This window comes from Salvia splendens, chromosome 11 (assembly GCF_004379255.2).
Source record: "Salvia splendens isolate huo1 chromosome 11, SspV2, whole genome shotgun sequence".
NCBI classification, from domain to species: Eukaryota; Viridiplantae; Streptophyta; class Magnoliopsida; order Lamiales; family Lamiaceae; genus Salvia; species Salvia splendens.
Window position 1 is genome coordinate 4881294 of NC_056042.1, and position 24350 is coordinate 4905643.

At 40.2% G+C, this 24350-nt stretch overlaps 1 protein-coding gene, 3 non-coding genes and 1 pseudogene across 22 annotated transcripts in view; all 5 read left to right on the plus strand.

The window, feature by feature from the left end:
- The window catches only part of LOC121756375 (peptidyl-prolyl cis-trans isomerase FKBP16-1, chloroplastic-like), a 542442-nt gene extending 529096 nt beyond the window's left edge, over positions 1 to 13346 (plus strand). Inside the window, exons 1-8 of one of the 19 annotated variants that reach the window (XM_042151920.1) lie at positions 7388 to 7706; positions 8481 to 8553; positions 8629 to 8654; positions 8762 to 8796; positions 8969 to 9062; positions 9200 to 9402; positions 9488 to 9569; positions 9673 to 13346. In XM_042151920.1, coding sequence (XP_042007854.1) covers positions 7705 to 7706; positions 8481 to 8553; positions 8629 to 8654; positions 8762 to 8796; positions 8969 to 9062; positions 9200 to 9402; positions 9488 to 9534 — 480 coding nt within the window. In that variant the 5' untranslated portion in view covers positions 7388 to 7704 and the 3' untranslated portion in view covers positions 9535 to 9569; positions 9673 to 13346. Of the gene's footprint in view, positions 1 to 7387; positions 8655 to 8754; positions 8797 to 8968; positions 9073 to 9199; positions 9570 to 9672 lie in introns of those variants that run through there. The other 18 variants (XM_042151923.1, XM_042151915.1, XR_006040920.1 and 15 more) reach the window with 18 other exon arrangements.
- On the plus strand, positions 7950 to 8169 carry LOC121756681. The gene has a single exon (XR_006041058.1). It is a non-coding gene; the product is annotated as a small nucleolar RNA U3 (small nucleolar RNA).
- LOC121756599 lies at positions 11279 to 11474 on the plus strand. Its single transcript, XR_006040983.1, has one exon. It is a non-coding gene; the product is annotated as a U2 spliceosomal RNA (small nuclear RNA).
- LOC121756685 lies at positions 12722 to 12941 on the plus strand. Its single transcript, XR_006041062.1, has one exon. It is a non-coding gene; the product is annotated as a small nucleolar RNA U3 (small nucleolar RNA).
- Positions 13347 to 19081: 5735 nt separating the features above from the next.
- LOC121754326 lies at positions 19082 to 23988 on the plus strand (annotated as a pseudogene).
- Positions 23989 to 24350: the final 362 nt, after the last annotated feature.

The following is a 24350-nucleotide window of genomic DNA, read 5'->3' on the forward strand; positions in this document are numbered from 1 at the left end:
ACTTAACAAAAGACAAGCCACGAGATGACTCAGTGAACAGAGGAAAAGATACAATTTATTGCAGTGTTGCAAGTATAATCTTAAACATCTAGAATACCTTGTCCCAGATCCTTCTTTTTCCTTATATTAATTGTAACCTTGGGATATTCTGTAGAAACTATGCAAAACAACTAATCAAGATGAGCTATTTTTATTTTAAAATTAATGAGTGGACAAATACATATAGGTGTTTCTCACCGCATAAGAAATATGTATTCCTGAATAGCTAGCTAGAGAACAGAGTATAGATTTCCCAAGAAAGTCCAAGAATCCAAATGGAGTTCTAATCCATGTGCAATATATTCAAGGATTAGAAAGTCACAGTAGCCACACTTGAATAAATTGTCCACTACACCAAAATTCAAATTACAGTTCAACCAAAATCTTACTATTTGAGCCACCCACTCTAGCTCCTCCAACTCCCTTCTCGATAATCAGGCCACAAACCTTGATAACTAACTATGTCAATGTTCCTCACATGCACACCTGGAAAATCTTTTTTGGATTCAGATCATTCAGTCCACTGTCCACTTAGTTTCACTATCTTCTGTCCTACGTAATGCATAGTTGGTTGTTGTGTTCAGGTTAATTGACTGATTAGATAGAGGTAGAATTCTTTTGAAAACAACAGTTTAAGATTTTTCCCCAGGAATTCAAATGCTTTCAAAATAAGAAAAGGAGTGTTTCATTATGCATACGGAAGAAGGGGTAGGCTTGGTACACAATTTTGGGTGGCCATATGGTAGAAAAGGGCACTGGGGTTGAAATCAAAGAAATGCATGATAAAACTCTGTGGATAATTCAAGATAAGAATGTCTTCTTATGTTATAAGAAGTTCATAGCAAGAAATGATACATCTTTGGCGCTCATATCTGAATGTACTTAAGTCCCAAGGAATTCCATAAACCTAAAAACTTGGAATCATAATGAAGCAGGCTGCAAAACGATGAAAATTGGAGAGGCTATTTGGATCATTAAAGCTCTTTATGAGAATATTCTATTCAACTCTAGACTATCTTTACGAGGCAATTGAGCACGATTCCAAAATCCTATAGAGCATGATTCTCCAATGAACAAAGCATACTCCTCTAATTTTAATTTAATTAGTCTAATGTCAATTAGATGATAACACGAAATTAAATTAATATGAAACGGCAGGAACATGGATGCTAATCCTCATGAAATTAATTAAAAAGCATCACATAACAAGATCAATCTAAAGGCTTCATGAAGTCCTAACAGCAAAAGGTTGAAAGACAAACAAGATTCCTGCTGGATCACTAGCATGCGAATGCTATATATGTTACGCCATCAATAGCTGCATAATCATATTGGTATATCTTGAACAGCATTGAAAAGCTAACATATACACTTTCTCCTACTTGACAGTCTGTACAGAAAATACAACTTGAAGCTAAGAGATCCACATTCCATTACTTTTTTATTAGTCACTATGACTAAGATGCCACAAACTTTAATCAAGCGAGTTCCGTAGTAAGACTTCACAGTTCACATTATAAATAGGAGAACACATATGCCTGATCTGCACCTGCTAATCGCACTAACAATACATTTTCTGAAACAGGTTCCAATCATAAAATGGAGAAAATACTACAGCATATATCATCTAAGCTAAATGAATTGGTGTGTCAGCACCAGAACTTCATCCCTAATTCATGTGGTTGAATAACTTTAAACCTAGGCACAACCATTAGCATAATCCACAGGATTACATTATTAATAATAAGCAGTAAAGTATGCACAACAGCAATAATTTGGGGGCAGTAAAATAAGATCCACTCTTACACGTTGAAAGTGCCGGAAACGGTGTCGTTGGCGGAGCGAACAGCGGATTCGATATCGAATACGCCGGCGAGGGAGCCGCCGGTCGTCTCCTCGGAGGATCTAGTGGAGGCATACGAATTCCAATCGGCGAGCAGAGATGAAGACGACGCTGTCGTTGGCTGAGGAGAATTTCCGTTATCGGCAACGCCACCGGAAAACCAGTTCTGCATTTTTGAGTGAATAATTTTTGGATTTACAGCTGATTTTGACTAAAATTTGTGCTCTTTCTTATCTAAAGCTTCTGAAGGTATGATCTGAATATTGAAATAATAAAACTAAAATTACTCAATCTTAATTGTTAAGCGAGACGCATTTCAACTACAATGGCCCAACAACTCAATTTCTTTGCCCTTTTTTTACTAGTAGTTTTACCACCATTGCTATACATAATTTAAAAAAAAAAAATTAACGCCGTGCAGTCCTCCGCGCCCACAACTCTTCAATTAAATCCTTTTGGAGTCGAATATGAGCTTCTACTTGGCGCATGTCGGCATGTGCTTGGAGGCGGTCGGCTTCATCGTGAGGTACCCTACTTCGTACGTTGGGGGCGGCCACGCCGTGCTTGGACCGGCTTCATTATCGCTGTTGACCCAACTAGTCAGTTGTACACCTTCATCTTCGACAATCATGTTGTGCATGATAATACAGGCGTACATTATATCAGCAATGCAGTCGACATGCCACAAACGCGTTGGACACCTAATTGCCGCCCATCGAGACTGGAGCACACCAAATGCGCGCTCCACGTCCTTGTGCGCCAACTATTGCCGTTCCGCAAAGTAGGCCTTCATCTCATCTGATGCGCACCTGATCGTCTTCACAAAGACGGGCAACCTCAGGTATATCCCATCCCCCAAGTAGTAGCTCATATCATGTTGGTTCTCGTTGGCGATAAAACTGATGGCCGGACCGACGCTCTGGCACTGCTCGTTGAAAAGGGGCGACGAGTTGAGGACGTTGAGGTCGTTGTTCGACCCGACTACCCCAAAATATGCATGCCAAATCCACAGCCGGTAATCAGCTACGGCCTCGAGGATCATCGTGGGATTCTTTCCCTTGTAGCCGATCGTGTAGAATCCTTTCCAAGCAGCGGGCCAGTTCTTCCACTCCCAATGCATACAATCTATGCTGCCTAACATACCGAGAACCCATGCTTTTCTCCCTGCATCTGCATCAGCTCCTGGCAGTCTTCGGGGGTAGGGCTTCGAAGGTACTGATCACGGAATATTTCAACCACGCCCTGACAGAAATACTTCATACATTCAAGGGCGTCGTCTCACCGATGTGGAGGTACTCGTCCCACATGTCTGCCGCACCTCCGTAGGCCAATTGCCTGATTGCCGCAGTGCACTTTTGAATAGGTGTGTGGCCGGGTCTGCCAGCCGCATCGTGCTTGAAGCGGAAACACATATATCGACGCTCCAAAGCGTCAACAATACGCATAAACAGGGCCCTGCTCATCCTAAAACGCCGCCTGAAAAGGTTGGCATTAAACCGCGGCTTCGGTGCGAAGTAGTCTTCATATAGCCATTGATGTGCAGCTACGTGATCCCGCTCGATCACTGCTCGACGGTGGACAACGGGTCGAGGTACCGCCGGCTGCAAGGCCCTCTGTAACAGCCGGTTTATCTCACGGTCCGTATAGGCCTCCAACGCTTCGTTCATTCGCCGTTCGTACTCCTCAGCATCCCCACCACTACTACCACCCGCGCTACTCATTTCGCGTTGTTGATCTTGTGCAGAAATTAAGATTGAGAGAAAACTCGTTAAAACAAGTGGTGCGAATGAAAATGACGTGCAAATCGCGTATATATAGTGTTTCGAAAATTAAATTAAAAAATAAAAAATTAGCTCGCCGATCGGGAGCCTACAATGGCGGCCAGCCGATCGGCGAGCGCATCGGCCAGCGCTCAGAAATTGGCGTGCGCTCGCTGTTTTTCTCGCCGATTTGGCGCTCGCCGTTTTTCTCACCGATTTGGCGCTCGCCGGCTGCAATGGTTCGGCGAGCAGACCAGCGAGCGCCAGGGATCGGCTAGCCGGTGGATGCTCTAATATTTTTGTTAAATACTACTCTCTCCGTCCCATTTGATATATTTTCTTTTTCAGTTTGTCCTAATTCAGATAAAGTATTTTTCTTTTTTGGAAATTTTCTCTCCCCAAATTAATACACTCACCATTTTTTCTCTCCCCAAATTAATACACTCAACCATTAAAATATTCCTCTTTCTTTCTCTCTCTATTTTAATACTTACATCCAACTTTTTTCTCTCCAATTAAACACTTTAACTACTAACTCTTAAAATCCCGTGCCGACCAAGAAATGTGTCATCTTAGACCATCCACAGTGGTAATAGGCCAGCCGTAGGCTAGGCACAAACTCCTCATGTCACATCATTAGGACAAGCAACTGGACAAGCAATAGGCTAGCCACAATAAATAAAATTATAAAAAAACAAATAATTAACAATCACACAAAATACGAAATTAAATTTACGACACCGATACGAGAAAATTTAATAATAATAGTAAAATTAAAAAAGTACATTAATTAAAAAAAAGTTACATTAATTAAAAAAAACCCCTCTTCCACACACGAGCCCCCGCCTCCGCCTCACTCCTCGTTGCCGTCGCCGCCGTTGTCGCCGCTATCCGGACCCCCAAATCTGCGGCATCTGAGCCCGCGTCTGAGCCCCCAACTGTGCCGAGGCGACATCCATATCGACTCGCATACTCTCGAGCATTGAGTGAAGAAACCTCTTCTCCACGGGGTCAGTTGCCGCCCTCCATTCAGCTAAGATCTTGTGCATCTGAGCCCGCGTTTGTTGACGCACGGAGAAGGCGAGCTCGGTTGGCGACTTGCCAACAGGGGGGATGCCGACTGGACCTCCTGGGACCCCTGGGCGACCCCCCTCGCTACCCGGTGCGCCCGCCTTTGACCAACCGGGCGAGTGCGGCGAGTAAACGATGGAGGGGACGGGAACTCCTGAACATCCTCGGGGAGGTCGTGGGAACCGCCGCTGCTGCCGCTGTAATCACCGGCATAGTTTAGTCGCTGCTTCTTCGGCCAGCCAGCATCGACACCTGCCCGAAACTTCTCATAGTCTATCAGCACCTCAAAAATCGGCGTGCGCTCGCCGAAATTCTCATCGTTTTTCCGCTCGCCGCCTACAATGGTTCGGCTAGCAGACCGGCCAGCGCCGGGAATCGACTAGCCGGTCCGCTAGCCTCCATTGGAGATGCTCTTAGCCGGGATGGATGGAGTACTACTCTACTCGTCTCATTCAATATGTACATTTTTTTGTCACACTTAAGATGTCCCTTTTTAATATTTACAAAATTAGAGAATAAGATAAGAGAGGGAGAAAAAAATAAAAAGAGTGATGTTTCTATATTTAGAAAGTGTCATTTAGAGTGAGACTAAGGGAGTATATATTAACACTTTAGTAAATATACATATGTTTATATTTCACGTAATTACAAATAAAAAAACACAAATGCTAATTAATACTCCCCCCGTCCCAATTAAGTTAAGACAAAATTTTTGGGCACGGAAATTAAGAAATTGTGTTGAAAAGTAAGAGGTAAGAATAAAGTAGGAGAGATAAATACAGAGTACAATAGTTGACGGAATAAAGTAATAGTGATTGGATGTATTGTTTTTTGTCAAAAAAGGATATGACTCAACTTAGTTGGGACATTACAAAAATGAATACGACTCAACTTAGTTGGGACGGGGGGAGTATAATGTTTTTCACATTTAAAATGAAAAGAATATAAAATAGTCATCAGACAATTTCAATAAATTAATACTTCATCCGTCTCACCGAAGACGACCCAATTTCCTTTTTAGTTTGTCCTACCCAAGATGAACCCTTACTAAAAACATAATCCCTTCTATCTCTACTTTATTACATTTTCTTACTTTATTCTCTCTATCTGACACACACAATAAAACTGCATAAATTCTTGTGCCCCCAAGGAATGAGTCATCTTCCTTGGGACGGAGGAAGTATTTCATAAGTTGATATCAACAAAAATATACATTCCCAAGATGAACCCTTACTAAAAACATAATCCCTTGTCCCACCCCTTCCGGCACTCCTCCCCGCTGTGTGGCCTCCCCTCCGGGCAAAATGCCTTGTAGGCAGCTGATATTTTAGCCCACAAGTTGACGTTCCTCTGATTGTTCGAATGGAGGGGATCATCGCAAACACTCACCCAAGCCTTGGACAGCGCGACGTTCTCCGCATCCGTCCACTTCCTCCGTGCCCGGCTGTCGTCATCAGCCGGCTACGACGACTCGCCGACCACCCTTTTGCCCTTCCCCTTGCCATTCTTCTTCTTTGGTGCTCCCCGACCCCGCCCTACTCCCCCCGTTTGAATGGGAGTGTCCGCATCCTCGAGATCTATCCCCAACTCCTCTAAGGAGAAAGTCTCACACCCAGTGAACTGCGTCTCCGATGGGGTCGATGTGTGCGAAGAAGCAGTCAAAAAATCAAGACTGGGGCGATAGACATTGCCCCCCGGCGTCCCCTGCATCTCGGGCTGCTTCCCCGGCTGCCACCCCAGCATCATCTGCATCCCGGCTGCCCACCCCGGCATCATCTGCATCCAAGGGTACATGTTGTAGTACCTGGCCATCGGACCCCATCCACCTCCCACGGGTACCGTGGGAGTTTGAGACCCGCTCGTCACTAGAGTGGACTCGTTGTTGTTCTCCATTTTGCTTTATTGCTCTTGTACAAAAATTAAGTGAGAGAGAAAACTCGTTAAAACAATCGGTGCGAATGAAAATGACGTGCAAATCGCGTATATATAGTGTTTCGAAAATTAAAAAAAAAAGTGTTGGCCGATCGCTCGTGGATCGCCCGCCTACAATGGCAGCCAGCCGGTCGGCCAGCGCTCAAAAATCGGCGTGCGCTCATCGAAATTCTCATCGTTTTCCGCTCGCCGCCTACAATGGTTCGGCTAGCAGACCGGCCAGCGCTGGGAATCGGCTAGCCGGTCCGCTAGCCTCCATTGGAGATGCTCTTAGCCGGGACGGATGGGGTACTACTCTACTCATCTCATTCAATATGTACATTTTTTTGTCACACTTAAGATGTCCCTTTTTAATATTTAGAAATAAATCTCTCTTTTCTCTTTATTAAAATATTTAATTACATTATTTTTTAATTTTTCTATCTAAAAACTTCTTCTAAAATCTCACATTATTTAAGAATGTGAATATTTTAAATAGACGGAGAAAGTATTAAATATGATAGTAGTAAATGTTAAGTTATGACTCACTTTTAGTTAAATGTAGATTTTAATTTTATATATTAATTTATACAGTAATAAAATATAAATTAATCTAGAAGTATGTATTAAAATTTATGAAAAATAAATCAGAATGGACGGATAAAAAAATATGATATTGACGATAAGATTATCCACTAATATTAAAACTAGTAGTAAAATATTTGTTTTCACGATTAAAATTCTCTAGTTTGTCATGAATGGTTTTTCATCTCCGTCTCATCACCTCTCTCATTTTTTCTCATTTTAGATGATGATTGATTGGGAATAGAACAAATAGGAAGCCATGCCCCTCTCCCTCTCTCTAGGAAAATAATTGTTGACCCACTTCTTCCTTCAATTTTCTGACGATGTGAGACCATCACCGCCACCCCCTCCAGCTACTCGCCGCTGTCACCTCCCTTCCCATTTACTCAGTTATCTGAAACGATGGAAGCTGAAGCAGCGTTTGAAGGGCAGGGCGTCTCCTGTTTCCACTCCTCTCCGCCTTTAGCAGCAGCTGCTTAAATCCTGCTCCTTCACATGTGCTTTTATTTTTATTCTCTTCAATAATTCTCACTTTTACTTTTTATACCATCACTCCATGTGCTAAATCAACTGCCTTCTTCTTCTTCTTCTTCTGTAACATGAAAATTGAAAACCTACTGTTAACGATATCAAGCTGAAATTACGCAATTTTGGCACTAAACCTTGATTTTTTGTATCCCACATCGAATTCCTACTGAATAAATGTGAGGTACATAAACTGATAGATTCGTGAGGCAATCACGACCTTACTTGAACAGGATCTGTTCTATAGGCTCGTACCTCTGTATCCTTGATTTCTAAGGAGACAGGAAACCACGTCTGGTGGATGAACCATGCCTGCCTGGCTAGAGCGTGATTAACAGCCACTCGGGTTGGCTCTCCAGCTCGTTGTGCAGTAGATGATCGTTCTTGGCTCGACTCTGGTCCAGCTAGGATGGTTGGGCAGCTGTCTGACAGACTTATATATATCTTTTTGTTTTCTAAACTTTTGATCATATTGATAATAATCATGAGAGGTGCTCTCTCATTCAATTTGTTTGATAATCCCCTAATAATGGCAGCCTCCCTGAGTGTGAGATTATATCTGTGTTTATTTGAGGTGTGGCATTTGATAATGATAGTCATGTATTATTGTTAATAAGGTGTTAGCATCTATTGGTAATTATGGTCATCGAAATAATATACTACATCTTTTGGGAAACTAGATGCATTTTGTTACTAGGCTTTTTGAGTCCTGTGCTGAATATAAGATGCCAAATATACTGTGTTAGGGCAACTAAGCTGGTTTGTGCGCAAACGAAGCTGGACATGGAGGATGGTTATCCATCCATTGTAGCAGTTAAGGTAGCAAGAAGAGCAATTTTGGGGATTGTTGGAGTTAATGTGGTCCTTGGTAGTTTTTGTGCTGCACCGATGCAGGACATGAAAGAACCAGATGTTCTCAGGTGTATATATATGCTTCTTGTGCTTGTTTTCATCCTCTATATGCATGTACGTATGCGTTAGAATTGATTCTTACACACTTTGGCTGCTCCGATTTTGAAGTATCCAGGACACTGAAGCTTCCTAGTGGGGTCATAATACAAGGTAAATTCTTCCAAAATTTTGGTTTTAGCACAGAATAAGTGTTTTAACACAGCTAGTGAATGTCCTTAATGCATCATTCAGAAAAGTGGATTGGACATTTAGCTAATCCTATGTACATTAGTTTGATAATCCACTATTGATCTCTTATTGTTTTTCTTGCTATATTTCCAAGACATAGTTGAAGGAAAAGGGCAAGAAGCTGTCGAAGAAGATACCGTGCAGTTCAATTATGTATGCAGGAGGCCAAATGGATATTTTGTCCACAGGTATTATCAGGTGGTGTATATATGTATTTATAATGCTAAATTACATAGTTTTTTTTTCCTTTTGACTTATCTGTCAGTCATTGTTTGTTAGTTAATGGTGATTTCTTTTTTTTTTTTATCTATTTTCCACATTGTAGCACCGTCAATCAGTTCAGTGGAGAAAGTTCTCTAGTCATACTCCGTCTGGGTGACGAGCAGGTTTGCATACTCGATACTTTTGTGGAGGAGAAGAAAGCACTCTATATTGGAAATGTTGTTTCTCATGTTATTTTGATTTACTTGTGGAAATCACCGATGATAAAAGGTCTCAAGGAGGTTTTGAGTGGAATGAAGGTTGGAGGTTGGTTGATATTCAGATTAGAAACTGGTGTTTGGTATACTTACTAAAATGAATGCCTCAACTTGTATTGGCATGTATACTTCAGGAAAACGACGAGCTTTAATACCTCCTTCGGTCAGTCGGATATACTAGCAAAGCTTTACAAGTTACAACCAATTCCTGAAGAGGTCTTTTATGAATAAAAAAATTATTATTCATCAAGATGTGTGTGTGTTTCTTTGATGTTGACGCATGATCATCGTGTAATATTTCCTTGTTATTTTGATGCAGTTTGGTCCTCGTCGAAGCCTTCTGTCTCATGCGAAGGAGCCTTTAATTTTCGAGGTGCAACTCTTGAAGCTTCTTTGATTAATCTTTCCTCAGATCAAACTAATACATTGATTCCGTTCATATTACATTGGATTTTATATAATATATATTTATAAATTAATTTTTTATTAAGTAATTAAATTTATATATAATTAGAATTGAGTTGACTTTGATTTACTCATATATTTGAGAACAATATCAAGTATGACTTTTTACGGGGATTCATAATTATATACTAATTGTGATTATGTGAATTTTTCAATAAAAATTGTGAACTATATCCCCATTTTATATGTTAGTTTCTTAAAGAATTAAGTAACTAAAGTGTTTGTATTAAATATGATACTACTAACCAAATTTAGGTATCAAAATTAATAGTACTAGGGATCAATTTTTTTTATAAAGTATATATAATAATACTTTTTTAATTGTTTACAATTTCATTAGTTATAATTGAGTTGATTATGATTTATTTCTACTAAATAAGATAATGTTTTTTATGACTTTGGGTTTTATTTCTTTTTTTTATGCTTTTCAAAATATTATGTTTATGAATATTATGTTTTAGGGTTTTCAGATTTGATTTGTTTGACTTTTTTTATAATGTAATTTTTAAATATTTGTGTGAGGTAAATTCACAACTCATACAAAATGTTTCATCTTTATTCTTTCTCCACTCAACTCACAAAATAAAAATGTTTATAATATCTTTCCGAAATACTTTATTTAGAGTGAGATGGTACGATCTAGAGTATTACAAAGTGTATATAATGATATTATTTCTTATTTATCTACTTTGAATTTGTAGTATGTAATAAGTAAAAATCATATGACCCATGAGTCGAGAAGGGAGAAGTATGAATCCGTTAGATTACCTTTTACGCAATCAAACTATTAGTTTGTTGCAATCATTCTAAGTTTTGTTTTATTAATGAGAATGCATATTTTTGTTGATATCAACTTATGAAATACTCTCTCCGTCCCAAGGAAGATGACTCATTCTTTGGGGGCACAGGAATTTATGCAGTTTTATTTTGTATGTCAGATAGAGAGAATTAAGCAAGAAAATGTAATAAAGTAGAGATAGAGGGGATTATGTTTTTAGTAAGGGTTCATCTTGGGTGGGACAAACTACTAAAAACGAAATTGAGTCGTCTTCGGTGAGACGGATGAAGTATTAATTTATTGAAATTGTCTGATGACTATTTTATATTCTTTTCATTTTAAATGTGAAAAACATTGTACTCCCCCCGTTCCAACTAAGTTGAGTCGTATGCCAAGCAATAGTTGAAGGACATGGCCAAGAACTGTGGGCATTAATTGGTTCTTACGCACTATGGCTGCTCCAATTTTGAAATATCCATGATACTGAAGTTTCCAAGTAGGGTAATATTTAATATAGCTGAACATATATCACCTTCATTAATCAAAGTCACAATTGTGTTTTAACATAGCAAGTGAATATCCTTGCCTATCCTTATTGAAATTGTATTCCCACATCGAATGTATACAGCAAGGTTGAGCAGACCACGTGGTATAAAATCATGGGCCAGCCTATGGAAAACTCATACCTTTCTCGGCCTTTTGGCTAAGATCAAGTGTAGTATCTGTTCTTATCAGTTTAATATCTGATATGTGGATCATCGGTCCACACGATATTAAATTTATTTATTGAGGGGGAAGTCCCATCAAAGTAGCTTGCTACTTGGGCCTTCGTGTGTCGCCCATGCGTTGCACTACTGCTTGGGCCTGGCGCACCCCACCAATTTTAGTTTAAATAAATGAGTTGTGGCATTTTAAAAGTATGATATGTATTGTAGTTAGGGAAGTGAAGGTGGTTTGTGTGAAACTGTACAAGGTGAATTATTCCAAAAGAAACGGTATTTAGAGATGAACATGTATCACCTCCATGATTTAACCTGTGTTTTAGCATCATTCTGGACTTTCAGCTGATTTTTGTAACTGAGTTTACTACAATCTTCCAACTACTACTTGATGTAGAGATATTACATAGCTAGCTCCCTTGATAGCTTTTTACAAGTTTCTTAATCCTATGTACATATGTTTGATAATCCACAAAAATGTGATTGTTAGTGTCCCACATCGAAAATACAAAGGCGTATGTTATATACTAGTACTACTTATACGCTTTAGTTTTTCACTTTATTTTATTCTTTTAGAAAAGCGAAGATAACTAAAGGTGACTGTTAGAAGTTACACTATATTTCGTCCAATTTATAATTTTCTCACTATTTCCAATATATTGTGATTACCATTGATATAACATGTTGATTATTTTGCAATAATATAAAGTAAAATTTGTTTGGTGCTTAGGAATATATAGCCACAAATTAACAACTGTCTTTACATCATTCATTTTTAATTTAGTTTCAAATTTCGAGCATTTTACAGGATAGCTACATTCACATAAATAGGTGGTATTTCAATTAGAAACTATATGTATCTCACTTAGACAAGTAACAATACACATTTTTAAACTTTTATATTTGAACATTTTATTTTAAGGATTAGAATAATGTATCAAAAATTAAAATGATAGATATAACTTTCAAATAATTAGTTAAAACATATCTTTCATTAGAAGTTTAGTATCTTAACTTAAAAAAATGTAATATATCGGTTGATGAGCTATTTGATTTAACATATCTTCAATCGAATTTTTTTGGACTACAAATGTATAGAGGTAATTGAATTGCATTGGGTTATTGAATTATGTGGGCCCATCAATCGATAAGCAGAGGTGTTGGGCCTCTGGGTAGAGGTAGATTGTATGAAATGTGTTGGTTGTAATTGAAGGAAGCTCAAGAGTTTGATCATCTCCGACTTTACCTTTAGCAGCTCAAATCCCACTTCAATTAGTCAATACTTGTTACTTTTCCTTATACATTCCAATTTCCTTAGTTACACTGTGAGCATTAATTAACATCCCACATCGAAGCTCAATTGAATAACTGACAAGTACATAAAGTGATGGCAGTGTGAAGTAGGCACGACCTTACTTGAACAGGATCTGTTCTATAGGCTCGTACCTCTGTATCCTTGATTTCTAAGGAGACAGGAAACCACGTCTGGTGGATGAACCGTGGCTGCCTGGCTAGAGCGTGATTAACAGCCCCTCGGGTCGGGTTTCCGGCTCGTTGTGCAGTAGATGATCGTTCTTGGCTCAACTTCGGCCCAGTCATGATGGCTAGGCAGCTGTCTGACAGACTATTATCATTTTGTTTTCCTGGACTTTTGATCTTGAGAGGTGTTCAAGTCATGGCTAGGCAGCTCGTTGCACACAGCTAAGGCTTATATTTGAGATCCCCATGAGAGGTGTTCTGATTCAGTTTTTATAAGTTTAGCTGGTAATGGCAGCTTGGTGGTGAAGTGATATCTGTGTTTGTTTCAGATGTGCATCAGTTCATATGTAGTCATTGTAATAGAGTTATGGCATTTGATGAGTTTGATAGTTATTGTAGCTTCATTTTAGGTCCTAGCCTCTACGGAAGATTACACTTCAGTGTTACACAGGAAGTGAAGGTGGTGAAAAACAAGTATCCTATACGTGTTGAGATTTCAAATCGAGTTGTCAACTTGTGTTTTTAATCGAATTTGGCTATGATTTCTTCAAACTGATCTCATATCAATGCATATAAAGTTAGATAATAGAGAAACAATGTAATTGGTCATTAATTTATTGACTTTTCAAAACTATATTGTCATTTTTATTATAACACTACATAATACTATTAGGCTTTTAATTTCGTGTCAAAAATAGGTTAAGTGGAGCTGTTTTATTTTTACTAATATTATTATAAAGAAATAAGAATGCTACAAAAAAATAGTACTACTTAGGTATGATTTTCTTAAGTTATCAGTCATATTTTCGATTTTTTACCTAGTATTTCATTTTTTATAAAAAAATGAATCGACAGTATTCGAGTTGTCTGCAGAAACAAAATCATACTTTCTAAAAGGGAAAATAACCATTTAAATCACCAAGTTTGGTCAAAATCTGGTTTATCCCACAAAGTTTAAAATCCGCTAATTAAATTATGAAGTTTTAATTTTTCTAGTTTATCCCATTGGTCGAATTTTGGGTGGATTCTTAGCATCTTTACATTAAATCTATCTTGAAATCTCAATCCAACTTTAAGATTAAACTCCTTGTGATTACACTTCGGATTATACACGCATCTTTTTCGTGATTTAAATCTCAATCCATCTTTAAATCTCAATCCACGTCAACAAAGATTGAACATCCAACTCATGATTTAATTAGTGTACTAAAACAAAAATTGAAACTTTGAAATGTCAATCTCAATCTCAATCTCAATCTCAATCCCTTTAGATTGCACCTAAAATTCGACCAATGGGATAAACTAGAAAAATTAAAACTTCATAATTTAATTAGCGGATTTCAAACTTTGTGAGATAGACTAGATTTTGAACAAACTTAGTGATTTAAATAGCTATTTACCCTTAATAAAATAATGAAGGACATAACATATTAAATCTTAGGCCATCCGCAACGCTGTCTCTTATCCGTCTCCTAACCGTCTCATCTCTTCACTATTCATGGACCCCACTGTACTTTTCATCTCATCTCTTAACTAAGATACAGCACCTGCAACCCTCAATCTCTTAATCATCTCTTAACCATCTCATCCCTTAACTATTCATTCAATTTCATTTTTTATTTTTATTTCCAACAAATTCAATTAATAAAAACACACTTCATTAAATAACATAAAATTACAACTTCAAATTAAAAAAAAACACATAATTAAAATCCTAAAAAAATAAAAATTACATAATTTAAAATAAATTTTATAAGAATTATAAAAACTACTCCGCCGGCGAATCATCCCCCGAAGGCGGTGGCGGTGCACTCAAGCTACCTGGAGGCGGAATACCAATTTGTCTTGCAATAAACTCAATTCCGGCAAGATGGGCTTGATATTGGGGATGCGTCATGCGGGAAGTGTCAGCCATCGTGGCTGTCAAGTACATGGGCAATAGGGACCGAGCCCGACCCCGCCTGGCTTGATTCGCCTCGGCCCCTCCTCCCTCTAGCTGCCTTCGCCGCCTTAGTCCCTTGCGGCCGACGGCGCCCACGGGAGGACCCCCCTGCATCGGTGGTCGTGCCATCAACCTCTTGTGAGGCAAACTCTTGTGAGGCGTTGTCTGACTTGCCCTCACTAGACGAATATTGCCCACCCACCGTGTGCTTCGTGCGTTTCGAGCTCGAGCGCGTGCTGGACTGGACACCGCCAGCCCACCTTTTAACGTCTTTGACCGCCTCCCAAACATCAACATGTTTGAATTCTTTGCAGTTGTCGTCAAAAAAGACTCGCAAAGTCGCTCTCAGAATGTCGGCTCCACTGGCTCCTCTTTGGTAATTCGCCGCTTCATTCTTGTAGGTTCCGCAAAATTTTTTGACATCTCTGTCGATTCGGTCAAAATGACTACGGAGCATCTTCATGGTGCGGCGGCGGGCCCTCTTCGGCTTGTTCTCGTTGTAGGCATCAGTGACTTTTTCCTAAAAATACTTGCGGGTTTGTTGATTCCCGACGATGGGATCGTACGAGACGCTGACCCAAGCGTTGAACAGAGTCATCGTCTCCTTGCGGCTGTATGGATGACGGCCAATATCCTCCTCCTCCGTGTTCTCCTCCTCCTCCTCCTCTTCCTCCACGACGTCGAATGCGCGACCCCCGGAGCTTCCACCGCTTCGTGCTCCTTCTGGAGTGGGTTCATCCAGAAAATTTTCCCTAATTTGGGATAATCCCTGCGAATACCTCGGGGCGGAGGGACGAGCATATGAATCCACATCAAAATGGGTGGTTGGTACGCCGCTGGAGTCGACGAGCCTTGGGTCCCCGGCGTCGACGAACCGGAAGCACCCAAGAAATTGTACATGCCCCCAGTCACCAAACGTGTTCAAGTCATAGCCGCTAGAGCCGCCAGAGTTTCCATCGCCGGACATTTTGAGATGAAAATTGGAGAGGTGAGATGAAAATTGGAGAGGAAAGAGAGATGATTTGAGAAGAATAGATGTGTGTTTGTGTGTAAAATGAGAATGAAAGAGGAGTATTTATAGAATAAAAAAATAAAAAAATTACCGTTTAACGGTAATATTATCGTTTTTTATTTTTTATTAAAATTGAATTTAAAAAATGATTTATTGCGTCAGCATGACGACGCCCACTCGCGGGCCGGCGAGTGGGCGTCACGCCTAGCGCCAGCGCGCGCCATGTGGCGCTGGCGCGTGGCGAGCTGTCTCGTGAACCCACCCTCCGGGACGAGACAAGGGACGAGACGGAGGGCTGCATCGGTGTCTCGCTGCCGTCTCGTCTCTCTGAGACGAGACCGAGATGGGGGCGAGACGCGTTGCGGATGCTCTTATACTCCCTTCGTCCCTTTGTAGTAGAGGCGTTTCATTTTGAGCAATCGTTTTAAAAAAATGATAATAAATAATTAAAATATAAAAATGTAAAATAAGAGAAAAAAAATAATATAAAGAAGACTCTTAACTATATTATTCTTTTTTTACTTTACTTTTTTTACACTTTAGCTATTTATTATAATTTTTTCAAAACGAGTGCTCAAAATGAAACGTCTCTACTACAGAAGGGAGGAGGGAGTACATTTTTATGAAGAAATAATAATGCAATTAGAAATAGTGTGAGGGAATTGCAAACCAGATTACACCAAATTGGCAAATTGTTTAAATACAGTTTGGCATGGTTTTCTAAAATTATCAACATACTTTTCATTTTTAGTAATAATTAATTTATAGAATTCTAGTCTACCAATATATAAAGTGCCAGTTTTTTGGCCTGCCATGTGGCATTGTTTTGGCGGGAAAGTCACTCATTGGTAAAAAAAAAAGACAGATATTATTAGATAAAAAATTGGTGCAATGAAATGTGGCTTCTCCGAGAAGATTAACAATTATATATTGATAAGTCATTAATCCGATCTGCAATTTTGAGGACTATTGTTGTGGACTGATTTTGTGATTTTTTATTGCAGCATAGGGACAGATGAGAGAGAAAGAAGGTGAGAAGAAGAAAAATAAAAGGAAGGAGAAAGAGAGCCAGCGACGCCGGCTGTGCAGTCACCGGAATCCTCACCGCATCGCCGTCGGTGCGATTTTCCTTCAACTACTCTTTGATATTCTTCAAAACCAAAATAACATGGGAGGATAATATAAATCCACAACACCAACAAAATCGAAATTCCCCAAATCAATGGAAAGATCAACAAGGTTAAAAGGTGAAAGCTTTAGAAATGTGAGCTTAGTGTTATCTACGTACGATATGGAAATTCAGAGTCGTCGGTCCCCTATGATGCGACGGTGAAGATGGGCTTGCGCGGGCGGTGGAGCAGCGGTGAGACAGGTCGGACGGTGGTGGAGCAGCAAGGCAGGGATGAGAAGAAGGAAATGAGAGGAGGGATGGAAAGAGAAGTAGAGGACAGCAGTGGATGACAGCTGGCCTAAAGAACTGCCAGTGTACAGCGGTGGACGAAGACGACGACGGTGGGTAGGTTAGGCAAGGTGCTTGGAATCCGGCAACAGCTCCGACGAGAGGGCAGCAGGCTGAGGGAGATGGCACGGTGGCGGTGGTGGCGAGGCAGGGCGATGGAGGAGTGGCGAGGAAGGGCTGTGGGCGTGGCGAGTTCCGCCGGTTGAGAGAAAGAGAAAGAGAAAGAGAAAGAGAAAGAGAGGGAGAGTGGAGGCGTAGATCTGAATAGAGAGAGATTGTATAGGGCCTCATTCATGTAGGGTTTGTAGAGATTTTCATTATTTTGGGGTTTTATGGATTGGAAAAGTCTATAATTAATTTCCTTATTATTTAGTGTTCTAAATTAAGAGACGATGTTTTTAGTAGTAGGGATAACTGCCTTTCACCAACTTTGCCCAAATTCTAGTTTTTCCCATGACCTTTAAAATTGGTGTATAAAGTCACCAACTTTGCATTTAGTCGCTGATTTTCCATAATGGTTTTTTCGGCCAACGAGTGAGCTGACGTGTCGTTTTTAATTGACGTGGCCGGCTCGTGGCGACTGACATGGTCAACAATTATTGACTGTGTAATAAAATAAAAATAATTTTTAAAAATAAAATTAAAAATCAAAATAACCCTAATTCACCCCCAATTCCCCCAATTCGTCCCCAAATTGACAAGCGACCTAATTAACCTAAATTGACGAGCGACGTTGAGGCGACGGCGAGAAAGATCACGACGAGTAAGACGACGGCGAGTCCATAGGCTTACCTGCAACGGCGACAGACGGGCGACGAGCTGTGCGTAAGGTTTCCTCAACATGGAGATGTGGTCGGGTTTCTTCCCAGACAAGCCGAATCTGAACCCGTAAGTATATCTTTGCCATTTTTACTGCAAAAGCACTGGTTGGTCCCCAGTTTGCATCAATTTAGTTTACATTATCTTGAACATGCTTTGGTTCTGTTTTTATTTTTTCAGCAAGCCTTTTCTGCTTCGGATTTACCATGGGGGATTTTCATTCCAGTTGGGAAGATTTGCGAGAAATACATAGGTGGGAAAATGTGGGAAGGCAATGGGTTTGATCCAGATAGATTTGGTTACTTTGACTTAGTGGATGAACTGAACAAATTAGGGTTAGATAGCTGGGATAGACTTAGCTTCAAGAGAAAGTATGGAATGTAGTTTATTAACATCAAAGGTGATGCAAAGGTAATGTTAATGCTGAAGTTTCTAACCACAGTTAAGGAGCAAGTATGTGATGTGTATGTTGTTGATGGGAAGAAGGGTGGCCTAGAGCACATTGATGAAGATCAATACTTGGGTGGGGGGACACTATAGGTGATGAAGCTGTCAGACATCGAGTGGTTGAGTTTGAGTCAGTGAAAAAGAGTAATGTTGAGTCTGTGAATAAGAGTAAGTGTACCACAAGGAGTAGAAAGGAAACAACTTCAAAGGCTGGCAAGTTAAAGTCAGTTTATACCCAAGATATTGTGGAGAAGAGTGTTGAAAGTAGTGTGAAGAAGAGTTTGTTCCAGTCTTCACAGAAGTCAGTGGTTGAAAGTGTGGGTAAGAGTGGGGGAGCTAGGAATTCTGCAACTAAGGAGGTTGGTAAGAGTGTGGGTGAGGATGTGGGAGCTAGGCATTATGCAGCTAAGGATGTGGGTAAGAGTGTTGTTGAGAATGAGGCAGATATGAATTATGATGCTGAGGTTTTGGGGGAGGGGGTGGGAGGTAGGATTAATGATGCTGAGGATTTGGGTGATGATGTGGGAGCTGTAAATGTATATGTGGGAATGAGAGATATAACTGATGAGAGTGTGGGGGATAAGGCTGATCAAAGTATGTGAGTGGGTATGGGATATGATAGTGAGGATGATGGGAGTTATATACCATCTTCTGAAGATGAGGAAACTAATGATGACATGGATGCTGAGGAGTTGGTGTCTGAGGATGAGGAATGCACACAGGGAAGGAAGAAAGCAAAAGACAATAAAGAGAAAGAGTTTGTTGTTACTGATGACATCTTCTATGGCTTAGTCAGTGGAGGGAAGAAAAGTGACTATGTGTCTGAGGAGGAGAATTCTGAAGAAGGTGATATATACTCTAGCTCAACTGATTCTCAGGATGAATGGAGAAGAAGGTTGGAAAGGCATGCTAAAGTGATGTATGATCCACAGTGTGATCATAAGAATTTGAAATTGTATATTGGAATGTGATTTATTGATGGTTTTCAAGCAAGAGATGCTCTGACAGACAACGCAGTTGAGAATGGTTGGGAGATTTGTTTTAAAAGACAAGTAGGAAGGTATTTGAGGCAGGTTGCAAAAGTCAAGAAGTTGAGAGTGAGGAAGGTGACTGCTGTGCCAAAAGACATGCCGAGTTTCCGGTCCATCATCTTCAGGTGGGTTGCCGTTCAGTTTTTCTTGTGTTACTGCTCTTTGTAGAGAAGACATGATTGACGATACTTTTGTGTGGAAATTTGGCGGGTTTTTTTGTGCAGAAGAAGATCGGCGATAGACTTTGGGATGTTCAGACTGTAGGATGGCTGTGGTATTGGGAACATCAATTGGTAATCAGACTTCATCCGCCCCCTGCCACAGTGCATAATTGTGTAAACTTTCCACCTGCCTTGAACTTATTTTGGCGGCATCAAGGGCAGTTTGGAGCTCACCTGGATTTTGCCGAATTGGTCCGTATGTCTTTGGCTTTATTTCCTTTTGGCGGTACTGACGTTTGAAATTTATGCTACAGGTTTGATGGCATTGCTGATGCTCTAACCTTTGCCCTTAATGTTGAATTAATAATTTGATGTTCATGACAAATATTTCTAAAATCATAACCATGAAACAGCATTTCTGTGTTCAGATTGATGCCCAAGCAATTATATTTAGATCTTCTCAGTGTTTGACATTGTAGTATCTTGTTCACAGGGCAACAGCCACAGAATCCACTCCTACTGCTTGAACAATACAGTGATGACGAGTTGGATGTGGATTCAAAGGAAGTACAAAGTGCTGCAAATGCAGAGGATGCACCTATCGGCGCGGATGAGCAGGTGATCCTACAGAAATGAGTAGTCAAATAGCTGTAGAACTAGGATTACTTGAATCTGTTCCTTTCCTCTTGGATACTTTTGCCTCCTTCCATGCACTAAGTTTCTCTCTCTGTTTGTTTGCTTTTTAGCCAAAAGATGTGGCCACCAACACAGCTGGAGCTGCTGAAACTAATAGCGGAAAAGATTCCATGGAAGAGGTGGGAGAGCTTTTGATGGATAGCACTTCTGCTGCTTTACAGTGTCCTGTAGAAAAACCTCAGGATGGGCAGACCGATTCTAATGAATTGCAGAATCAAGCAAATAATATGAAGAAATCTACAAACTCTGCTGCACTTGATGGACACCTTGTTGGTGATGTGAATTCAGGCTGGAAAATGGTGTTGCATGAAGAGAGTAATCAGTATTATTATTGGAATGTTACAACAGGTGAAACTTCATGGGAAGTGCCTAGTGTTTTGGCTCAACAAACTGTTGACACATCTGCAGAGAAAGATATCAATGATACTGCAGAAAAAACTGATGGTATCATGGGCACATTCCAATCAAGTACGCCCCTGGGCAAGGTAGAAGATGATTTCACAGCTAGTGTTCGCCCCAAGGTTGATTCAGAAGCCGCCGACAGTGTTGATTCATGGACAAATAAAGATGGACCTGATGATGGATCCATTACTGATGTGATTAAAGTTGAAGAAGACAATAGAGAAGCAAACCAAGATCACTGTACTTCCTTGCTTGGTGGACACTCTATAGAAAGTAATAGCTCCACTGATCTATCTGTCCAGCTGATAAAGCAGTGTGAAAGCCTGTTAGAGAGACTTAACTCTATGAAAGGGTATGCTACGTATCTACGAATCTAGTTTTCTCCTTATCAATAGTGTGTAGGTTAACATGTTGGTGACCGTCAGGTTTTGTTACTTTGTACATATGACATGTTTTTCTTACCCCTCTCTCATTCCCTATCTAGTTACTTATTTATTTTACTTAAATTCAGTTTGAACAGCTCTCTGGAAGACCAAGATCTTATATCAAAGTACAGGTGGAGATTGAGATCAGACTGGCGGACATCAAGGCATTATCATCCTATGAATCATGTCTGCTTCCCTTTTGGTTGCATTCTGAGACTCAGCTGAAACAACTTGAAGCTGCCATTAATTGTGCCATTCATCAAGTGACTCCAGCATTGCTGGGTGAAGTTGAGGCTGCTCAAGAACAGTATGAAGGTACCGGTAATGACACAAACATAGGTTCTAGTGAAATGAAGGCACTATTTCCTATACCAGAGTTGCATGACACAAGTGAGAGGCAATGCCGGAAGCTCATAATGATGGCGCCACAACCATCGAACATGGTCTGGGTAAAAAAAGTGAAATAATTGTAACTGGAAGGAAAGTGAACATAATCGGTTTTCTCTTCATTCCGTGGAAGATGTTGATATGGATGTTGACATGGAGGTCGAAGATGCATCACCCACTGCTCAGTATCATGTCCCTGTGGAGCCATTAGATATGCAGAGTATGCTTTCAAACCAGGAATCCAAAGTGCCAGGGCAGGTTAATATACCTACTGATGAAGAGTGGGTCCCTCCCCACCTCCTGATGATGAATCTTTTCCACCGCTGCCTCCTGACGATGAACCTTTTCCTCCACCACCACCCGACGAACCTCCAGAAACTTCTTATCCTCCATCCAATTTTAGCTTGGTTCAGGCCAATCCTTATTCAGGAGAGTACACCATGTATCCTGGTACTGGGCTTGACTATTATCTGCAAACGAACTCTGAAGTTTCTGGCAGTGCCCTCTATACACATTCTGAGGGAGCACAAGTAGCTCTTTCCCATGTACCACCACCACATTATTATGAAGCGGGTCCAGATATATATCCTGTTGCACCTGCAATAGTCAATCCTGTCGAGACTACATCGTATTATGGCCTTCAAAATGGAACCCTGAATCATGTGCCATTGATGCATAGCACAGCTAATGGTGAACCTTCTTTTGAAGATACTGGTGTGGAAGCTGGGTCTAGTCTATTGTTGAAGAACAACTTCGATGGTAATCAGTCGTTTGAAAGCTCTACAATAGCACCTCCAGAGTTCTCTGAAGCTGGTCGCTCTCCAGCAACTTCTACAGAAAATGGTGCTCCTGTTACCTCAACATCAGATACCACTGCTTCGGTTTCATCCTCTTCTGCTGCCGCTGCTGCCGCGCCGCTGCTGCTGCTGCTGCAATGAAGTCTCAGTCTAAGGGTAATGACAGAGTAGTATATATTATTTTGGATGATGCAAGTTGTGTTGTTTAGCATGCCAACTGTAGTACAGTAGCGAACCTGTATCAATCAGTGTCTTGCTATTGATGTCCTGGACGGGATACAGCTAACTAAATTTCTCTGGAATGATCAATTGAGTGGTGTTCTTGTTCTTTTAGTAGCGTTCAGTGGCGAAGATCTGATTTGCAGGATTTTATTTTCTTCTTTACAGTTTCCCGCACAAAGAAGCGAACAATTGCAGTGGGTCCCACGTTGAGATCTAACAAGAAGGTCTCTAGCATGGTGGACAAGGTATTCTCAACTCCTTTTCTGGCTGCGACTAGATTACTATTGTTGTTGCTATATTTGTGGTCGTGTTAGATTCTATGTACCTTTTCTTCAGTGGAAAGCTGCAAAAGAGGAGTTGCATGAAGAGGTTGAAGAACCTAAAGATGCTTATGAAATATTGGAGAAGAAACGGCAAAGGGAAATAGAGGTTTTGGATTTTTTTTATCTTTCTTTTTTGTATTTACTTTTCTTCTCTGGTTCTCCAATTTACTTGAGTTTGTATAATTGCAGAAATGGCGTGCGAATCAGATAGCCAGTGGCGAGGCTAAAGATAATGCTAATTTTCAGCCTTTGGGTGGTGATTGGTATTGGTCCTTCCTTTTTGGGCTTTACATATAGTATGAGTCTTCTCAGAATGGGCTTCAATTGGCCTCGGCGAATAAACATTATCGTCAGGGATTCTGGAGAATCTTATAAGTTTGTGCATCTCCGGTGGCCAATTTTATTAGGAAAAAAGTCAAATATTCCAAACCTCTTAGTCAAATGACCCATCAAGCACCACCATATCTTTGACATATTCGTTATCACGCAGGAGAGAACGAGTAAAGCGCAGGAGGGCAGAAAAGAGAAGAGAAACTGAACAAACTTCACCTGAAGTTTCTGCAGATAAAAGCCAGCAGCAACCTGATCTTATAGAACTTTCGAAAAGCCTCCCATCTGGATGGCAGGTTTGCCCACTTTAGTGACTTATGGTTCAAAAGAATTACTTTCAAGTTATGGAGTTCCATATTAAACTCACCAATACACTGTTATTTTCATTTGCAGGCGTACTGGGATGTTTCGTCCAAGAAAGTATACTACGGAAACGTGTTGACATCAGTAACTTCGTGGGTCAGGCCGACAGATTAGAGAATCACTTTAGTGTGGTTATCTCCGTATGTAACCTAACATTCTTTGGTTGAGCTTATGCTGATACCGTTGTTGGAGAGGTAGGGTCTTACAATGCTACCAACTAGTGTATGTTGTGTATACCACCTTTCTAGTCATGAATGAAATCAAGTGGTTACATAACATGGGTCTTGTCTTTTCATCAAGGTCTGTTATTTTGAAGCATAGCTGACATTGTTTTGTCGTCAGCTAGAAATAAATTTGCATCACTAAATTACACTTTTAGTCATCATGTTGAAGCATAAATTACCTACAAATTCAATTTCGTTCTAATTCCAATATTGTAAACTGATCGAACCCCAAGTATAAATGATTATCCTCAAATAATCAATACTAGTTAGGATGCTAAATATCTGCTTCGAATGAAAATTTGATTCTGTTAGTTAGGTTTTGAATCTCTGTATTTATATAACATGCCTGCTTTCGGACTAAAGTATGTTTAGAAATTGATGAATTCACATGCAACTTCAATATTCGAACTAAGTATGTTTAGAAATTGATGAATTCACATGCAACTTCAATTATCGAACTAAGTATGTTTTGAAATTGATGAATTCACATGCAACTATCAATATTTCTTTAACAAT